At 43.7% G+C, this 18,317-nt stretch overlaps 2 protein-coding genes across 6 annotated transcripts in view; one reads left to right on the plus strand and one right to left on the minus strand.

Annotated features, from left to right (window-relative positions):
- Positions 1-9,169, minus strand: part of LOC147905558 (CwfJ-like family protein) — a 107,091-nt gene extending 97,922 nt beyond the window's left edge. For 3 of the 4 annotated variants that reach the window (XM_087373328.1, XM_087373319.1, XM_087373302.1), the window contains exons 1-5: positions 9,068-9,169; positions 7,796-7,881; positions 968-1,304; positions 349-488; positions 17-223 (exon numbers count right to left, since the gene is read on the minus strand). In XM_087373328.1, coding sequence (XP_087229454.1) covers positions 17-223; positions 349-488; positions 968-1,304; positions 7,796-7,840 — 729 coding nt within the window. In that variant the 5' untranslated portion in view covers positions 7,841-7,881; positions 9,068-9,169. Of the gene's footprint in view, positions 1-16; positions 224-348; positions 489-967; positions 1,305-7,795; positions 7,882-7,994; positions 9,032-9,067 lie in introns of those variants that run through there. The other variant, XM_087373310.1, reaches the window with a different exon arrangement.
- A 4,970-nt stretch (positions 9,170-14,139) lies between these two features.
- The window catches only part of LOC147905559 (uncharacterized protein At2g34160-like), a 67,511-nt gene continuing 63,333 nt past the window's right edge, over positions 14,140-18,317 (plus strand). For both annotated transcript variants that reach the window (XM_087380581.1, XM_087380589.1), the window contains exon 1: positions 14,140-14,566. In XM_087380581.1, the coding sequence (XP_087236707.1) occupies positions 14,450-14,566 (117 nt within the window). In that variant the 5' untranslated portion in view covers positions 14,140-14,449. The remainder of the gene's footprint in view (positions 14,567-18,317) is intronic.

Raw genomic sequence — 18,317 nt, forward strand, 5'->3', positions numbered from 1 at the left:
AAATGCACAGCCGCACCTCATCAAGCTTGCGACCCTCACGTTCAGCCTGTTCTTTGGCTCTCCTCAAGGCTTTCAACCTCCAACTAAGGCCACCATCACCGATAACTGGGCGGTTTGACAAGCTGCTTACTCCCATATTTTGCAGAATATTGTTTTCAGATGGATAGCCTTCGCCTCCATCTTTAAAATAGGGATTTAGCTCCTTTGGATTCACTTCAACTTTCTACAAATCATATAATCCAGTTTGAATGCATTAGTTCACGATCTATAGCATAGCATAGCATGAACTAATCTATAGCACAGCATTATCACTCAAACAATTGAAGTTTCCTAATAACTGAGTTTCACCTCCTCCACAGGAACTGTAGAAGAAGCAGTTTCTGGTTCAGCAATCGTGGTTGAAGCTCGAGGTGCCCTTGTCATCCATTCCAAACCTGCAGCTTTCCGTGCAGCAATGGAATTCATTGTTCCCTCATCAATCTCATCATCTGCATAAAGAAGGGAATAGTTGGATGGAACCATGGAATCTTCCCTATCACAATATTTAGAAAACTAGTGACCCTGAATAATTGTCATGAACAGTCAGAGGGATGTTCTAAATGCCCTTCAAAGCCACGTTTAAGGCCCAATGCTTTATCAAAGCTTTAAAATGAACTCAAAAAGGGAAATCATAAACATAGATAGGATAGCACCGAATGTGAATACAAAATGTGTGCCAAAGACGAGACTGCAAAAAGGTATGTAATGGGAATTAACCATAAAGAAAAATCAAAGCCAAATGTCAAAAAAAATACTCTTCCAGCTGAAGACAGCTGTCTTTTTCAGAAGTTAGTATAGGTCACATTCTTATAACATCTACACAGTTCAACACTTCATTTTTCATCATATATAAAATGGAAGTTAAGGAAGAATGGATGGATACAATTCGATGCTTGAGTTGCAAGAACCTAGCTCAAGAAAGATATACCTGATGCAATTTTTTGCTTGCCACCTAAGTCTTCACTTCCTGTGTTACTCATGGAAGAACTGTATCCCCTGCCCCTGATTCCCTCACTTCTGGGTCCACTATGCTTGTGACATCTAGAAATCTCTTTGTCGCTGCTTGTGTTGCTATCATCATGCTCCATGGAACTCTCTGATGACTTATGCTTTGAGCTTCTTCCACGTCTGCGTCTGGTGTCCTTCCCATCATCACTGTCAGATGAGGCTTGCAACTGCTGACTTTTCCGTCTCTTCTTGGATTTGACCTTTTTAGTGCTATCTTTTTCATGCCTTTTAACATCTTCAACACTACGTACTCCTTTCTATTCCATCAAAAAAGATCCAATTAGAAAAGGTCACAGGATTTTCCCTTTTTTCTCTCTTTTTGCTTGGGGGGGGGGATTGATTGTTCATAGAATGTAACACATTAAATGTTTTTTGCAAACCAATCTTCTCCTAACCTTAGTTCTCTGAGCATTTAAGGAGACAAACAGTTTCAAAGATCCTGAGAGAGAGAGAGAGAGAGAGTCTATTAACGTTAACGGGAGACCAAGAGGTCTATGGGATAACATGAAAACCATCCAGTACATCAGCTTAGGGAGGGCACAGGGCAGCTCCCACGAAGTGCAGAGGCAGCTCCATTTTATTTAAAGTACATACTTGATAACCTAGATAAAACATACATCAGTTTAAGACTGAGAGTCTTTTGGTTTGATTTGAACTCTTTAATAAGTGCTACTCCTTCACGGTATACTTCCCATTTCCCATCTTCCCTGGCAGCCTTGACCTTTGCTAATTCCATTGCCTTGTTCTTGAGTTGAGCTTGTGTAAGCTCCCCAACTATCCATACTTTGGTACCCTTCAGCTTATAAGATTGTCCGGAGGACTTTGATCCGCAAATCTTTTGACTTCAAAGTAAGGATGGCATGACCTTTAGATTGTCCAATAGAAGCTGGTCTGGAGTCATTATCTTCCTCCTCATCACCATCTGTCCATTCAATGTTGGGCAAGGCTGCTTTGACCTTTTGTTAGAAACTCACTGTGCCCACCTGTGAGCCCCCGATTTGAGGTGACAAGGGGCAGTGAGAGGTAGGAGGGCTGGGAAAGAGAGAGACTCTGGCTGGCATCATAGGCAACCAGCACACGGGCTGGTTGCTGCCTGCAACAGCAGAGAAACAGGGGGCCTTGGGCCTCACTTGGAGGCACCTGCAGCTGCATAGACTGGCTGCACAGGGCACCCTTAAATAGGGGCCTGTGGCAGGCCAAGTCGGCCCAACCAGGGCCGCCGACCGGGGCCAACCCTGGTCGGATTTCTAGGGCCATCTGGTCGGCCACCAGACAGGGTACCGACCCTGCTGGTCGGTCAACCCAAAGGGCCTGGACAGTGCCTATAAAAGGCCCACTCCTTCAGTCATTCCAGCATCCAGTGCAAGACTGGAAGTCTCCTTCCAAGGCTGTGCTGTGCACTCAGAGCTGGTTCAGTTTGTGAGAGAGAGTTCCTTCAGTTTTCTCCAGCACTTCGCTGAGTTTTGTATTGCTCCCTTGGAGCCAGTTTCTGCCCACCTTCCGGTGGATGAATATACTCTTTCTCTCTCTCCGTTTAAGTTCTCTGAGTGAGTGTTTATCGCATCTGTGATCATCTATCTGAGTTGAGTACACACCAACATTTGTGGCCCAATGTCTACAGCATCATGGGCAGGATCCAGGTACTCACTTCTCTTTGTGGACGATTTCAGTAGAATGACCTGGGTATATTGTTTGGCTAAAAAGTCTCAGGCTTTCAATAAGTTCAAGGACTGGAAGGCCAGAGTTGAAAAGGAGACAGGGGAGGATGTCAAGACATTCCGCACAGAGAGGGGGGGGAATTCACCTCAAATGAGTTCAACACATTTTGTCACAAGCATGGGATCAAGCGACAACTCACCACAGCACATACTTCTCAGCAAAACGGGGTAGCCGAGAGGAAGCATAGAACCACCACAGAGACAGGGCTTGCTATGCTACGAGGGAGGAACCTTTCTAAAGCCTATTGGAGTGAAGCTATCAATACAGCCGTACACATTCTCAACAGGACCAAGACGAAGGCCGTCAAGGACAAGACTCCATATGAGGCATTTTATGGTAAGAAGCCCTCTATCACTCATCTTCGCATTTTTGGTTCTAACGCATGGGTGCATGTGCACAAGGAAGACAGGACCAAGCTTGATTCCCGGAGCAGAAAATGTATCTTTGTTGGGTATAGCGAAGAATCCAAGGCCTATCGACTCTTTGACCCAGTAAAGAAGCAGATCCTTATTAGTCGAGATGTTGTCTTCGAGGAAAAGGAACCTGAACCCCAGGAGGAGCCTCAGATTGAGGAGGAGGAGATTGTTCAACCCCCGAACCCACCCCGCCACAGGTTGACCATCCAAGAGGTGGCAAAATCAGAAGCTGATGTTTCACAAGATACTCAGGAAGAGCAAGATGTTCCAAAAGAAGTTCCAATTCCTCCTTCCACTGAGAAGCAGAACAGGTTGCCCCAATGGTACCTAAGGACATTGGAAGAGTCTCGGGTCACCGAATTACCTGAGAGTAGCAGTTCCGGATTGCGTCGGTCCCAACGTCTTCAAAAGACCCCATCCGTGAATTTTGCGTTGGTGGCTCAGCTTGACGAGCCAAGGACCTTCGAGGAGGCGAAGGACAATCCAGAATGGCAGGCTGCCATGCAGGCAGAGATGGATGCTATCCTGAAGAACAATACCTGAGACTTAGTGGCTAGGCCCCCGCGACAAAAAGTCATCGGCACTAAGTGGGTATACAAACTTAAATACATCAGACGGCAGCTTGGATAAGTATAAAGCAAGGTTAGTGGTCAAAGGTTTTGCTCAAACTGAAGGCATGGATTTTGATGAAACTTTTGCTCCCACAGCCCGCATGGTTACTATCCGGACAGTGATTGCCCTTGCTGCCCAATTCCAGTGGCCTATTTTTCAAATGGATGTGAAGTCCACATTCCTTAATGGAACCCTGGAGGAGGAGGTATACGTGGAGCAGCCACCGAGCTTTCAAGATCCAGGGTCCCCATTAAAGGTCTGCAAGTTGAAGAAGGCGTTATACGGGCTGAAACAGGCCCCCACAGCTTGGTGCCAAAGGATTGATGTATTCTTTCAGAAGATAGGGCTAAGTCGGAGTCCTTCTGAGGCAAACCTTTACTTGTTCATTGAGAAGGGATTGCGACTGGTACTCATCCTCTATGTTGATGATCTTATCTTGACAGGTGATCATGTCAAGAAGATTTCACAGGTCAAGGAGCTACTCATGTCTGAGTTTGAGATGACTGACCTTGGGTTATTACATTACTTCCTTGGGATTGAACTAAAGCAGGCCAAAGACAAGATCTTCATTTCACAGGAGAAATATTACAGAGAACTTCTGAAGAGATTTCAGATGGAGGATTGCACGACAGCAGTAACTCCCATGGAGGTCGGGCTCAAGCTAAGTGTTCACGACACATCTCAACCGGTCGATACTCCCTTGTACCGACGATTGGTAGGAAGTTTGCTTTACCTTACCAATACTCGACTTGATATTTGTGATGCAGTTGGGCTATTATGCCAATTCTCTGCTTCTCCCAGGAAGAGTTGTTGGGATGCAGGTTTACGGGTGCTGAGGTATCTAAAGGGTACTTGCACCTATGGGATCACCTACACCAAAGGCATCGAACTAGGCGGGTTCTGTGACAGTGATTGGGCGGGTGATGCTAACACCAGAAGATCGACAACAGGGTATTGTTTCTTACTTGCATCTGGTGCCATCTCTTGGCTGAGTAAGAAGCAACCCACAGTGGCCCTTTCATCTACAGAGGCAGAGTACAGAGCCGCGTGTACAGCAGCTTGTGAGACACTGTGGTTGAGGTGGATTCTCGAGGACATGGACGTGTGTCAAGAGGACGCAACAGTGCTGATGTGCAACAATCAGAGTTGCATAGCCATTGCCAAGAATCCAGTGTACCATGCGCGGACCAAGCACATCGAAGTCATTACCACTTTGTTCGAGAGCTCATCATCGACGACGTGATCGAGCTTATCTACTGCCCGACCGCTGACAACTTGTCCGACCTCTTCACGAAGGCACTCCCTCGAGAACAGATGGAGCACCTCATCAAACGCATGGGGATTGGCCCACAGTTGTGACATTGAGGGGGGGTGTTAGAAACTCACTGTGCTTACCTGTGAGCCCCCGATTTGAGGGGACAAGGGCAGTGAGAGGTAGGAGGGCTGGGAAAGAGAGAGACTCAGGCTGGCATCATAGGCAACCAGCACACGGGCTGGTTGCTGCCTGCAACAGCAGAGAAACAGGGGGCCTTGGGCCTCACTTGGAGGCGCCTGCAGCTGCATAGACTGGCTGGACAGGGCACCCTTAAATAGGGGCCTGTGGCAGGCCAAGTCGGCCCAACCAGGGCCACCGACCAGGGCCAACCCTGGTCGGATTTCTAGGGCCATCTGGTCGGCCACCAGACAGGGTACCGACCCTGCTGGTCGGTCAACCCAAAGGGCTGGGCAGTGCCTATAAAAGGCCCACTCCTTCAGTCATTCCAGCATCCAGTGCAAGGCTGAAAGCCTCCTTCCAAGGCTGTGCTGTGCACTCAGAGCTGGTTCAGTTTGTGAGAGAGAGTTCCTTGAGTTTTCTCCAGCACTTCGCTGAGTTTTGTATTGCTCCCTTGAAGCCACTTTCTGCCCACCTTCCGGTGGATGAATATACTCTTTCTCTCTCTCCGTTTAAGTTATCTCTGAGTGAGTGTTTATTGCATCTGTGATCATCTATCTGAGCTGAGTGTGAGGAAGAGTAGGAGAGATCTTGGGTGGAGGTTTGAGTGATTCATTACCTCCTATTCTCTAACACCTTTGTCAATGTTTCAATAAATGTGTCCTCATCTTTGTACCAGTCTTTTGGGAGTCCCCCTATTCTGATCTTTGGCACGTTATCCCATCTAGCTTCATGTTCTTTAATCCCTTGGCTGAAGCTAACCCCCGGGCTGGGCTGGGGGTTCAAACCCAACTCGGGGTGAAGGGAACGAAGAAAGGTGCTACTGCTGCTGTCGACAAAAGTAGAAGGCAGAGGTTGCTGGCTGCTACTGCTGGCAGTTGCTGCTGGCGGTGGCTGTTGCTAGTGGCTAGCGGCGGCTGGAGAGATCTTGGGTGGAGGTTTGAGTGAGTCATTACCTCCTATTCTCTAACACCTTTGTCAATGTTTCAATAAATGTGTCCTCATCTTTGTACCAGTCTTTTGGGAGTCCCCCTATTCTGATCTTTGGCACGTTATCCCATCTAGCTTCATGTTCTTTAATCCCTTGGCTGAAGCTAACCCCCGGGCTGGGCTGGGGGTTCAAACCCAACTCGGGGTGAACGGAACGAAGAAAAGTGCTACTGCTGCTGTCGACAAAAGTAGAAGGTGGAGGTTGCTGGCTGCTACTGCTGGCAGTTGCTGCTGGCGGCAGCTGTTGCTAGTGGCTACTGGCGGCTCTCTAAAGAACCAAAGGAAAGGGGAACAGCTGAGGCTACAGGCGGATCAGTGACGATGTGCGATGAACAATCGCAGGCGAATCAGGTACGGAAGACGGTGACGGGCGAACCAAGTACGGATGGGCAAGAGGTGGGACGGAGAGAGAGAGAGAGAGAGAGAGAGAGAGTTTATTAAAGTTGGTTAAAGACCGATAGGTCTATGAGACTAATAGAAAACCTGATACAATGAGCAAAAGGGTGGAGCTACTAAGTGAGCATCCTACTAAGAGAGAGATGTATGAGTCTGTCTACAAAATACGTAATATGTTTGGTGAACACAACATTAAAAGATGACTAGATTCAAACTGCATCAGTCAGAATGCTTCTTCGAATGAAAACTACAAACAAGTATGAGCAATCCAGGGTTTTCTTTAACCAGGCAGAGGACTCACTCCAGGCACAAAGTCTTGGAAGCTCTTGCTTCAGCAAGGGCTTCTACGAAACACTCATAGCACCGAGGGTCCGTGGCAACAGTCTCAGCGGCGGATTTTTACAAAGTCCCATCTTATAGGGAAGGTGTCATCTTGATACAGAGCTTGATGAGGGTGTGGTGACACCTCTCTACCGGCCTCCTTCGAATCAGCCCACAATGCAAGGATGAGTTCCAGCGCTAGCCCTTGATGTGGCGCCCTGAGGTCCATGACTAAGAGGGACGCACGTTGAGCCATCACACAAATCCATTGGAGCACACGTGATAGTAAACCTGCCCGCTCTCTGCCTAGGAGCCTAGAGTTGCCTCCCTGAGCAGATGAAGGCGTGCCTTCAGGCCAGCACATTGATGGTGGCTTGGCTAACAGCCGGGAGGCACACTTTCTTTATCAAGATGAATTCGCAAACCAATCTCATGGATTAATCACGTAATTAATCAACACATCCTTGAGGCCTGCCCTCCAACTTGACGGCAGCATTTGACATGATATCATACGTACTCTACATGCCATATGGGTCTTCTTGGAGTCCTCTGTACCACGCTCCACCAAAAGGCTTGAGTGTTTCTACAAGGTTTGGCCTACAAGCCTTTTTTATATTTTCACGGATCGACATTGATGATTGTATGCTCCTACCCCTCGCTGTTGACGCCCAATTCTAGGGTACTCTAGTAGTGAGCTCTCACCCTGAGAGAGGGGCTTTGGGACAGCCATCCATCATTTCCTTTCAGCGCCTTATCTTCTCAAAGTTTCTAATAGACGGAGGAAAAAAAAAAGAAACAAGCATATGGTCTCGGCATATCAACAGCTTTATTATCAAACTCATTCAACTTTCAAGGGCATTACCTGTATAGCCGTGTCACGAGGAACAACACGCAAGCCGCTCAACATGCTTGCATCTCTGTCCAAGCACTGATTGATTTAGGGTATATCTGCAACCATTGGAAGTATTAGAGAATCAACAACATGCATCGATTGTTGCAGGGACCTTCTCCTTGGCTACTAACATCCTATGTCTCTCAGGAAAGCTCAATCAAAAATATACCTGGAGTTACCCTCCGTTTGTTGATACTCAAATGCAATGCTTGTGTTGTTGAACGACGACTTAGGTGAACAAGAACAACGACGACATACTGTTGTTGTTGAATGTGAAGGGGGAGTAGGCCCACGGTGGGGAACGATCCCGGGGAGTGAACTCAGGCCAAGACCTAGGCAGAACAAGGCAGAATGGAGGTAGGGCAGAAGAAAGGAGAACCGAATAGAGCGGAAGGTGAGGATCAACGGAGGGAGAGATTGTAGAAACAGCTCAGTAAAGACAAAAATTATCAATGCATGAGCCCCCTCCCTTTCAACTACTTGATGGGTTGGCTTGAATTGATCTTCAGGATATTTCGACTCTGTCCGTTTATCTTCATGTTCCAGAAGACAACGGCAAGAGAGGCGCGAGAGAAATTTTACCCAACAATATCGGATTCGGACGATACAAGGAAGGATTGGCTTACGGATGCGAGTCTACAAACGGTACGGAGATTGGTATAAGAAAAAAAAACGTACGTACAGGAGGATGTGGATTGCGGTAGCCGACTAGAAGATCGGAACCGTTCTGTTTTGGAACTAACTTTATCAATGTATGGGGGGACATACTAGCTCAAATACGAAAAAGATGTATGTGAATCAAAGAAACGAGGCCTAAAGCACGTTCAGAAGCTGTGCATATGTCCTCGTACACAAGAGATGCAGGGGTGTTGCAGAAAAGAAGGCAAATTGAAAGATAAACCAAGCGACTCTCAGTACTCTACACATGTGCCACGCGACGAGATAAAGGAATTTCGTGAAGGCAAACGGGAAGATAGACTAAGCCAGTCTCACGAGCAATCGAAATATCAAGGAAGAAGCACGCGTAGCTCATACGAGCCCTTTTTGTAATCTCTACTGCATGACAAGAGCGAATCCTCCCACAGTACAGAAGTTGGATGGATTTCGAAGCATACACTCTCAGATATCGTGATGATGATTAGGAATCTACAAACTACGCAAAATCTTTACAAAATCTCATTCCATGAACAGATTCAAGTGCGAGAGTTGAACATGATTCCAACAAAAGAAAGTAGGAAGTACCACTGTTTTGTGGAAGTTGCAACAGTCAAGCGTTTGAGAAGGCATTGAACGGCAGCTCCACACACATAAAGCGGAGGGCAATCAGCTTCCTCTGCCCATAGTTTTTGTAGCAAAGGAATGAACCAATCGTCGGTGACAGGCCTTTGGCAAATGATCTGATTATTGTGAGTACACTATCTTGAAAGGCTTTACAAGTCCTCCTCGTGCTATCATGTTGTAAATTACCAGGCAGCCCTATAGTTACACTTTTGTAAAAAAGTGTCCCACACACTTTCTTGCCAAGTGGTCCCCCTTCCATTTTGGTTTAATCTCTCTCTCTCTCGCGCTCTCGCTCTCTCTCTCGCGCACACACACACTCATTCAGGCTTTCCTATGCACAGGCTTCCATCACAGGTGCTGCAAATTAATCATCCAATCATCTTGACAATTGTTTTCCTTTGACAGAACCAATTTGAAGGCAGTGCTCACAAGTACTTGTACTCACTTGTTAGAGTCAAAAAAACTGATTTTGTCCTCGGTTTGATTATGTTAAGGTTGCTGAGAAATTTAAGACCTTCCATGGGTCTCAATTTGTCCTCCGAAATGTTGAGTCTAAGAGGAATACTATGCCATTTCTTTCAACATGTTGGATGTGACAATCGTTTCTCCTTTGAAGGACCCCTCCCTCACAAGTTACCTCTCAAAGGTGCACCTAACTCATATCCACTAGATCAGATATGGAAACTAGGCATGTTTATTCTCTTTGCTGCACCTTTGTGAAAATTTCCTCACCTTGCTCCATCAATTTCTTGAGTGAAATTTATCCTTATCATTTGTAACGATTGTAGCACCTTATTTGAATCAGTCTGTAGCATATGCAAGGAAAACAAGGTATCTAGGCAGCTTGACAAAGAATTGTGCATGGTCTATGATAAGAAGACTATTCTATAGAAAATACGCAAGCTAAAAGCACTTATCACAAATTTGGATGGAGCTGAGATAGGAAAGACACTTTGGTTGACAAAGTCCTTCAGCTTTCATCCCCATTTCTGCAACTTCTTGAAGAGAACACACAATTCTTGACATCACAGCTGTACAACTCAAAGGTGGAAGGACGTTTCCTCACTAATATGCATGGAGTTGTGACTGGTTTTATTTTAGCTAAGCTTGAGATTGTTTAGAAAATATCATATCTAAGATTGCAACAATTGTGCGAAAGAAATTCATGTTGCTACATGCAAAAGTCTTCTCTCCCATTCAATATGTCTTTATATGTATTTTAAGTTGATTTCTCAATGTATTTCCAAGACAAGTACATGCAGCTCAATTTACTTAATGATAGAGTTCAGTATTGATGATTCGAAAATTTTAAAAAAGACACTTTTGTAGCTACTCTTTCATGTCTCGATTGCTAGTATTGCAGTAGAAATGAAGGCAGATATTCCAAGTATGCCTAAAATCTCTTGAAAAGATTTGCTCTAGAATGTACTTTACTTTTATCCAAATTAGTTGTCCCCATATTGTCATTTCTGAATTTTAGATACTGTTTCATGGGCAGATTGCTATTGATCCTGTCAAAATTAAGGCATGTATTTTGTGCCTTCCTTTACATCAAAATTTTAGTTTGCCTCTTGTGTACGTAATGGATTAGATTTGGTCAATTGACTTTATTAATTACAGAGTTTAATATTGATGTTTGAAAGGTCTCAACAAACAAATTTCTAGCTGCCCTTTCATGTTCAAAATGTTCTTGTTTGTAGGGATTAAGACACATGTTTCAAAGTGCAAAAAATTGTCCTAAAGTTTGTCTTTCTTTTTTTCAATTTGGTTCTCTCCATATTATCATTTTTGAATTTTTGATATCCCTTCATGGGTAGAATCTATTGATGTAGTCGGAATTAAAGCATGTATTATGCTACATTATCATTCTCCATATTATCATTTTTGAATTTTAAATACCCTTTCATGGGTAGAATCTGCTGATGCACTTGGAATTTTAGATGCCCTTATTATCATTTTTGAATTTTAGATACCCTTTCATGGGCAAAATTTGTTGATGCGCTTGGAATTAAAGCGTGTATTATGCTATATTTGACATGTGTTGGGAAAATGTGCCTTGACTTGTACCTTCGTCTATTTTAAAAATGCAGTCTTAATTCCTCTTTTGCACATAATGGAGCAGTGCTTCTACAAACTCACTAATTTTAGAACTTGTGACATGAATGTTCCATTTTGGTTACTACCAGTTCAAGGCTTGACAACTTCTCATAGACACTAAAAGGACAATATATAGAAGGGTTGCCTTTCATTGGTGTTGTCGTGGTGTTGCTAAGAGCACCTTCAATTCAAATACTTGTTCATGTTGTAATACTTATATGTTCAACATAATTCACTATTTCAAAGCACGGCTTTATGTAGCTTGTTGGCTTCCCGACCATTGGCAAGATAATTTCTAATGATGTGTCGCTTGTCATATCACCTCACATGTGCATCCCTTCCTACCATGTTAGCATATTGACCATCGGCCATGTGATGTAGCACTATGCCATGTGTTGAAAATCCCATCATGTGGACTTGCCAACCGTCATCAAGCAGACATGGCTCTAGCTTCCTACACTCACTCATGCAATGTGTTGTGCCAAAGTGGCTAGCATTTCGATCCTTCATGTGTCAAGTATCCTTCCAATGGCCAGTAACCTCTACAACCCTAACATGGCTACCACATTGCACATATGTGGTTGTAGTACTTGGAGCAATTAACTCATCCTAAACTAATGCTAATCTCCACCCTAATCCCACTTTATGAATTCGATGCACTTTTTTTGGGGGGGGCATATTGATGCACACTTTGCATTGATGTTTTGGCCTTTCCTTATTTGCATTCTCTTTTCTTGTCGTTAGTTGAGTATCTCACTTTTACAATGGAGTTCGAGCTATTGTTCCAAGATGGAAATATAAGAAGGTATTTATTCCCTTGATTAATGGAAAAGGTATTGTAAGTTAAGACTTTTTGAATAAATAATTTTATCTGAATCACTTGAAGGCCTTGGATGCCATCATCAATAACGTGAGCCTTGTTCCCCATTGTGATGTGGGGGGGAATGGCATGTATATCATTGAGGGGACATTGTTTGTCTTGTACGAAGTGACATACAATTCCAAATGTGGGACACCCATGTGTAGAAGGTGTTTGTGGATATAGAGAGTCCTAATGCCATGCAGATGGTTGATGTAGTTCCCTTAGCCACCGATAGAGCTGCCCCATATAGTAGTAAAAGTACTACTAATGATGTCTTGATTGCTATGATGAATGAGAACACTTCAAGAAAGTTTATGCACAAAAGTTTGATAAATAGTAGATTTTATGACGGAGATGTAATATATGAGTTTTCCTACACATAGGAATCTAGTTTAGCAATGGTAGGGATGGAACCAAGCTAGATGGTCATATGTGGACAAAGATGACCACTTCAATTGTTGCCTTTCAAGGTGTTTACATGATTAGCCATTGTATGGGGCACTTTGAGTGTGATATTTTAACCTATCCGTGGTATGTACAAAATGGCATTTACGAAAGATAGTTGTTTCAAAGGATCCTCCATGAAGAGGACATGCTTAGTGGGTCCCCAACCACAACTAATGGGAGGTGTTTGGCCACTACTGCAAGAAGCCTACCAAATGCGTGTGGGATCTTGTAGTTATTGCGTGTATAACATCATACCTAGAAATGATTCTCTCTCTCAGTTAATGAGACATATGGGTAAGCATCTACACAATGTGTGAGATGGAACATCAAATAAATGATTGGAGACAAGAGAAAGGGTGGATAGAGTGGTTAGTCTTGAGAAGAATGCCGGTCCCAGAAGGGTGCAAATGTGTGGAAAAAATTTTGGTTGTGACCTCCTTGGTATAGGAAGGTGGGCTTGAGCGGCTTGGAGAAAATGAGCTCCACAATGTCTAGGAAAAGCTCGGACCTCTAGATCAAAATAATAAGTGCATATGCATTATGATTCAATCGAGGCGCAGGCTTTACACGATGGTTTCTTAAGTGTGCAAGGGGCCAAGTTTGGGGTCCTTAGGCTATGACTAGTATGCAACCCACACGTAGCGGGGAGAGAGAGAGAGAGAGAGAGAGAGAGAGAGAGAGAGAGAGAGAGAGAGAGAGAGAGAGAGAGAGAGAGAGAGAGAGAGAGAGAGAGAGAGAGAGAGAGCTCCTTTTGGCACATGCATTGATCGGTTCTTAAATTGCTAATCAATTAACCTTGCATATTTGGATTGGCTTTTGAAAATTTGGCTAAGTCTTAACCCATGGCTTTATCTCCTCCTTTAATTCCATTGACCTTCCATCTCCTCCTCCCTCCCAAAGGCGAACTTCCATCTCCTCCATTCCATTGACCTTCTATCTCCGCCTTCCTCCCAAAGTTGCCTCTTGTCTTTCCACCTCCTCCCCACTCCCAACCTCTATCCAAGAGCTCCTTCTTTGTGACATGTGGCAAGCTCTTCTCTTCCAAGCTGCCACATGTCCTTGCTTTTTCCCCCCTTTGTCCATGGTTAATAGGTTAACGATGAATTGTTGTAGTTGAATCACTAGGTACTACATGCCTTAGAATGGCTAACACATTACCAAAGGTTTTTCATCATCTTACACAAATGGAGTATTGAAACCCAAATGAGAAGAGAGATTGCACCTATGATTTTTTTCACGGAAGCAGATTTTTGGGCCAAGGGAGTGAATTCGATCATTGTTTTGTCTTCACAGTGGGGCCAGTGTTGGGTGTTGATCTTGTGTGTTTTATAAGTGCTCTCATCAAAAGCTCGTTTGTGATGTTTTAACCATATCTTCCTCATCCAAACATTGTTTCGTGATTCATTTGAGCCAATGTGTTATTGTTGAAATTCTTCATCCCTTCTACATAGATCATTCAAATCTCAAGGGCATAATCAATCATTCTAGCTTGCGAGTTCCAAGTGGAAGAGACCTAGGGTTGAATAGGTTCAATCCAAGAGTATGCATTACCATTGGAATGAAATACGTGCATTATGAGAATACATAAATATGTCACTCACTCTTCATTTGCAAATGGATTGGTGAATCTCTTGGAAGGATGATGGGAATGTGTTGAGTTGGGTCTAGAGACTCGTGGAGCTCTTTTGGTGCATGGGCTGCTCCTATGAGTAGTAATCATTGGCGAACTCGTTACACAGTAAACGAGGGTCACAATTGAAATGGAGACGCTAAACCCATGTAAAACCCCCCTAAGCGCACGATCTCTCACGATCGGAGTTCTTTAAAGCTTCATCCTCCTCAGATCCGTTGAGATTTCCTCGCACACCTTCAAAAATTTATCGCTATCCACGCTCAGATCGGCTCTTCGAGCTGCAACCCACAATACCCATCCAACCATGGAAGAACCCAGCGAAGGATCCGGCAGTGCCAACTCCAAGGAGGTGGTTAAGAAGAACCGCATCCAGGTTTCCAGCACCAAGAAACCTCTCTTTTTCTACGTCAACCTTGCCAAGGTACTTCGCTCTTCCCAGAGATTTAGCGATCAGCCCACGAGGTTCTAGTACTCCCTGCGCTTTGATCCTTATGCTCCTCGTGTTAGAGAATGTAGGCTTGTCTGGAACCGAACGATCTAGTGCCTATAGATAAGTTTTTCAGGAGGGCTTAAGGATTGTATCCTAGGTGAAAAACATACCGATGAATTTCCAACGTGCTGCACAGAATGAGTAAATACAATGGATCGGGACATGAGCCTCATTGTAAACAGCTTGATACAAAGGAACTCTTATGCGTAAGCCAACACGACTTATATTCGAGAGAATCCAATCGCCTTTGATTATGTAGCGAAACACAAACGTTTCACGCCTCTGATTTTTAACGTTATCCCCTTGATCTGCCTCCTCTAATATAAAGTGAAGATGCTATCATTACCAATCCCCCTTACATTTTACTTAATTGTGATTTCGCTATTTCGATCTCGCAAACCTTCTATTATACAAGGCTATAAAAGTGACTTCTCAACATCAGACCCTTGTTTGCCCGTGTTCTTATTGCATATTACATTCTTCTACACCCCCTATACACTTACATGATACTGCTGTTGAATGGTCGCTGATTTATCTGCTGTACTCAGGAGTAGAGGATGCCCTCCATTTTGTTGGTGTTGGTTCGCTGTTGTTCGAGCATCTCAGAGTAGTTTGTAGATAGTTAGATGCTGATATGATTGTCATGATAAGAGAAATGATTATTTAGCTAATTAATAGTCATTAGAACATTATTATATTAGGTGCCAATTTGATGGTGTGGTATATGTTTGTATGTATGTTTAATCAAGCGGTGTAAATGGTACCGCTAAACTATGTGACATTGGCCAATGGTTATTAATAAAGATGTGCACACATGTGTCTAGGTCCTAGGGGCAACATGAAAGGGAAGGGTGCATTAGAGTGCATTAAATGGTAGGTGCATGGGTTATAGATGTGCACACACGTGTCTAGGTCCTAGGGGCAACATGAAGGGTAGGACTAAATGGGAAGATGGTCTCAAGGGACATTAATGAAAGGGTATCCCCTTTATTGTGATGGCATGCAACATTCTCTCTGCCATCTTGCATATTCTCTCTCTCTCTCTCTCTCTCTCTCTCTCTCTCTCTCTCTCACCTTGCATATAGGTCAAACAAAAACAACTACTCTCACAAGGGCGCTCTTCCCCTATTGGAGGGCTCAATCATCGTCGAATTTCTGTATGCATTGCACCCATTTGCATTCTTGTAAGTTTGGTCCTTCCCATTTGGTATCAGAGCGGTGATGATCCACTATGGGGACCAAAAGAGGAAGAGAGGAGGAGCAGAGAAGAAGAAAAGAGAAAGAAAGGTGCTGAAGGAGGGCGATAGTGCATGGACAATTGTTCGAGAGGTGAACCGAAGGAGGATGACAATGTACGGACAATTGTATGGAGAGGGAGCACGGTGTACGTGCATACGGACAATTGTATGGAGAGGGAGCACGGTGTACGTGCATACGTATGAGCAGATGGCGATAGGGGCTGTGCATGCAAGGAAGGCGTTTGTGTGATGCGATTGCAAGAGAGTGACGGCAGGAACCAATGAATTTCTCTTTGCACGTAAACAAATCCGGGATGATCCCCAATTTATGAGATCCCAAAATTGAATTTCAGAAGTCTTGCATAGAACCTCAAAACTTGGAGGTTTTGAGGCAAGAGGTTTTTTAGAAAGTTTTGCTCTTTGGATGGGGAACGGATTGTCCTAGTGGGATGGCCCCCCCCCCCCCCCCCCCTGGCCACTCCCTTGTGTGAATGTACCCTTACAATCCTTAAATTGTGAAGAAAAGGGACCCCCCGAAGTCAGATTGAAACGAGGTTTTAAGAGAGTGATCTACCCACCAAGTATTACATATAATGGTGTTGAGACCTCCAATTCCTCAACATAAGCAACCCGAATTGAGTTTAACATTTTATAGCAAAAGACAAGGAGGGACTCAACCGAAAAGGAGGAAGAGCTCATTTCAGCTTGTTTTTTGAAACAAACGAAGAGGGAGTCATAAAAGTACCACCAACTTGTGCTGTAAAATAAATCTCTATTTTGAAATTACAGCAAGTCATTTTCTATCTTTTATTAGTAAAATGAAAGAATGGAAGGGGAAGGGAGATATAATAATAAACTTGTCCCTTTTACTCCTTTACCAGAAGGAGAGACGAACAGAACACCATCACCTTAAGAGGATAGAATAGGTGAGACCTATACACATCTTGATTATGATACCCCACGAATAGAACTACCTTTGTCTTTCCTATGAAGAACCTCTTAGTAGAGAGTTATATGTTGGAAATGAGAGGAGAAATGAGTCCACCCAAGCACGAGGCGATGAGTTTACACCTTTAGCTCAAAATCTCGCACACGTGAATTATAATACAAATGTGAGAAGAAGAGAGGAGTTTCTTGTTGATAAGCTGGTTTCACGGCTTAGCAATATGATTGTGCGGTTCATAATGACAAGATTAGGGACTAAGAGATTGCTAAATTTTGCGGATGAGAATTTGAGTACTCCTTTGAAGAGAGTCAAGTTCCAATCACGAGAGAGAATTGAATTTCCTAAATATGATGGAGCAAGGGAGCCTGATAAAATGCTTAATTGGATTCGCCATTTTGAGCTGTGCTTTACCCATCAAGACAAGACCAATTAAGAGAAGCTTTTAGAGTACATAATGAAGAAGAAACATTCATAGTACGGAATATCCCTTCCATATATGGAGATCGAAGAGATTTCTTGTAGCTCCTTTGCAAGAGGTTGACATGATCCTAGGTAAACCATGGCGGTATGATTTCAACCCTGCTATTCATCCTCATACTCATCATTGCTGTTTTGTACATAAGGATGGAACATATGGATTATAGGGGATTGAGACGTGTATACCATTCCATTTATTACTCTTACCCAAGCAAAAAGATTGGTAAAAAGAGGGACAGACTATAATCTTATGTATATATGGGAATCAAGGGATCTTTATATTTCAAAAGAAGATCAGGTAAGACATGAGTTCCTAAGAATTGATGAGCATCGATTTTCTAGAGATGACTCATTCGAATTGCCTGTGGAGAGAGAAGATGATCATTGCATAGACTTAGAGCTAGGAGCTTCTCCTCCATGTACAGCCCCTTATAGGATGAACATGAGAGGAGGTAGAAAAAGAAATTAAGGATATTAAAATCGTGCTTACACACAAGCGTGATTTCCGGTCGAATAACTTAATAAACTTAGAATTTTATAACTTTTATAAATTCCATATAAAAATACCACTTAAATGCATTCACACCACATAACAACAGGAAAATAAAAGAGATAGAGGCAAGTACACCGGCACCTAACTGGGTGAGAATGAGCCCCCCCCCCCCCAACTGGGTAAACCCAGTTGTATTTTTTAATATTCAATATGCTTAGCCTCACTACAATGGTAGATCTTTTGGATAAAACCCCTCTGGGAAATCCAGCATTCTAGACCAAGACTCAAATATAGGACTACTACAATGATCTTCCTTTTCAAACCTGGACTTAGATGTACATATGACTGAGAATCATCCAAGAAAGTAACCGATTGGAAGACCCTGGCCTGGTACCAAGTGGAGAAAGACGCCGAAATGGTCTTGGTCCCACTTATCCCCCATGACCTCGTCTTGGGTGCTGGAAAGGAAAAAAGATACGCTGAAGCAGAAATTCCAGCATTTCATCAAGTTGGACAGCAGGAGGATTG

Source organism: Dipteris shenzhenensis, chromosome 1, assembly GCF_047967505.1.
Source record: "Dipteris shenzhenensis isolate YYH24624 ecotype China chromosome 1, Dip_SZ_1.0, whole genome shotgun sequence".
Classification (NCBI taxonomy): domain Eukaryota; kingdom Viridiplantae; phylum Streptophyta; class Polypodiopsida; order Gleicheniales; family Dipteridaceae; genus Dipteris; species Dipteris shenzhenensis.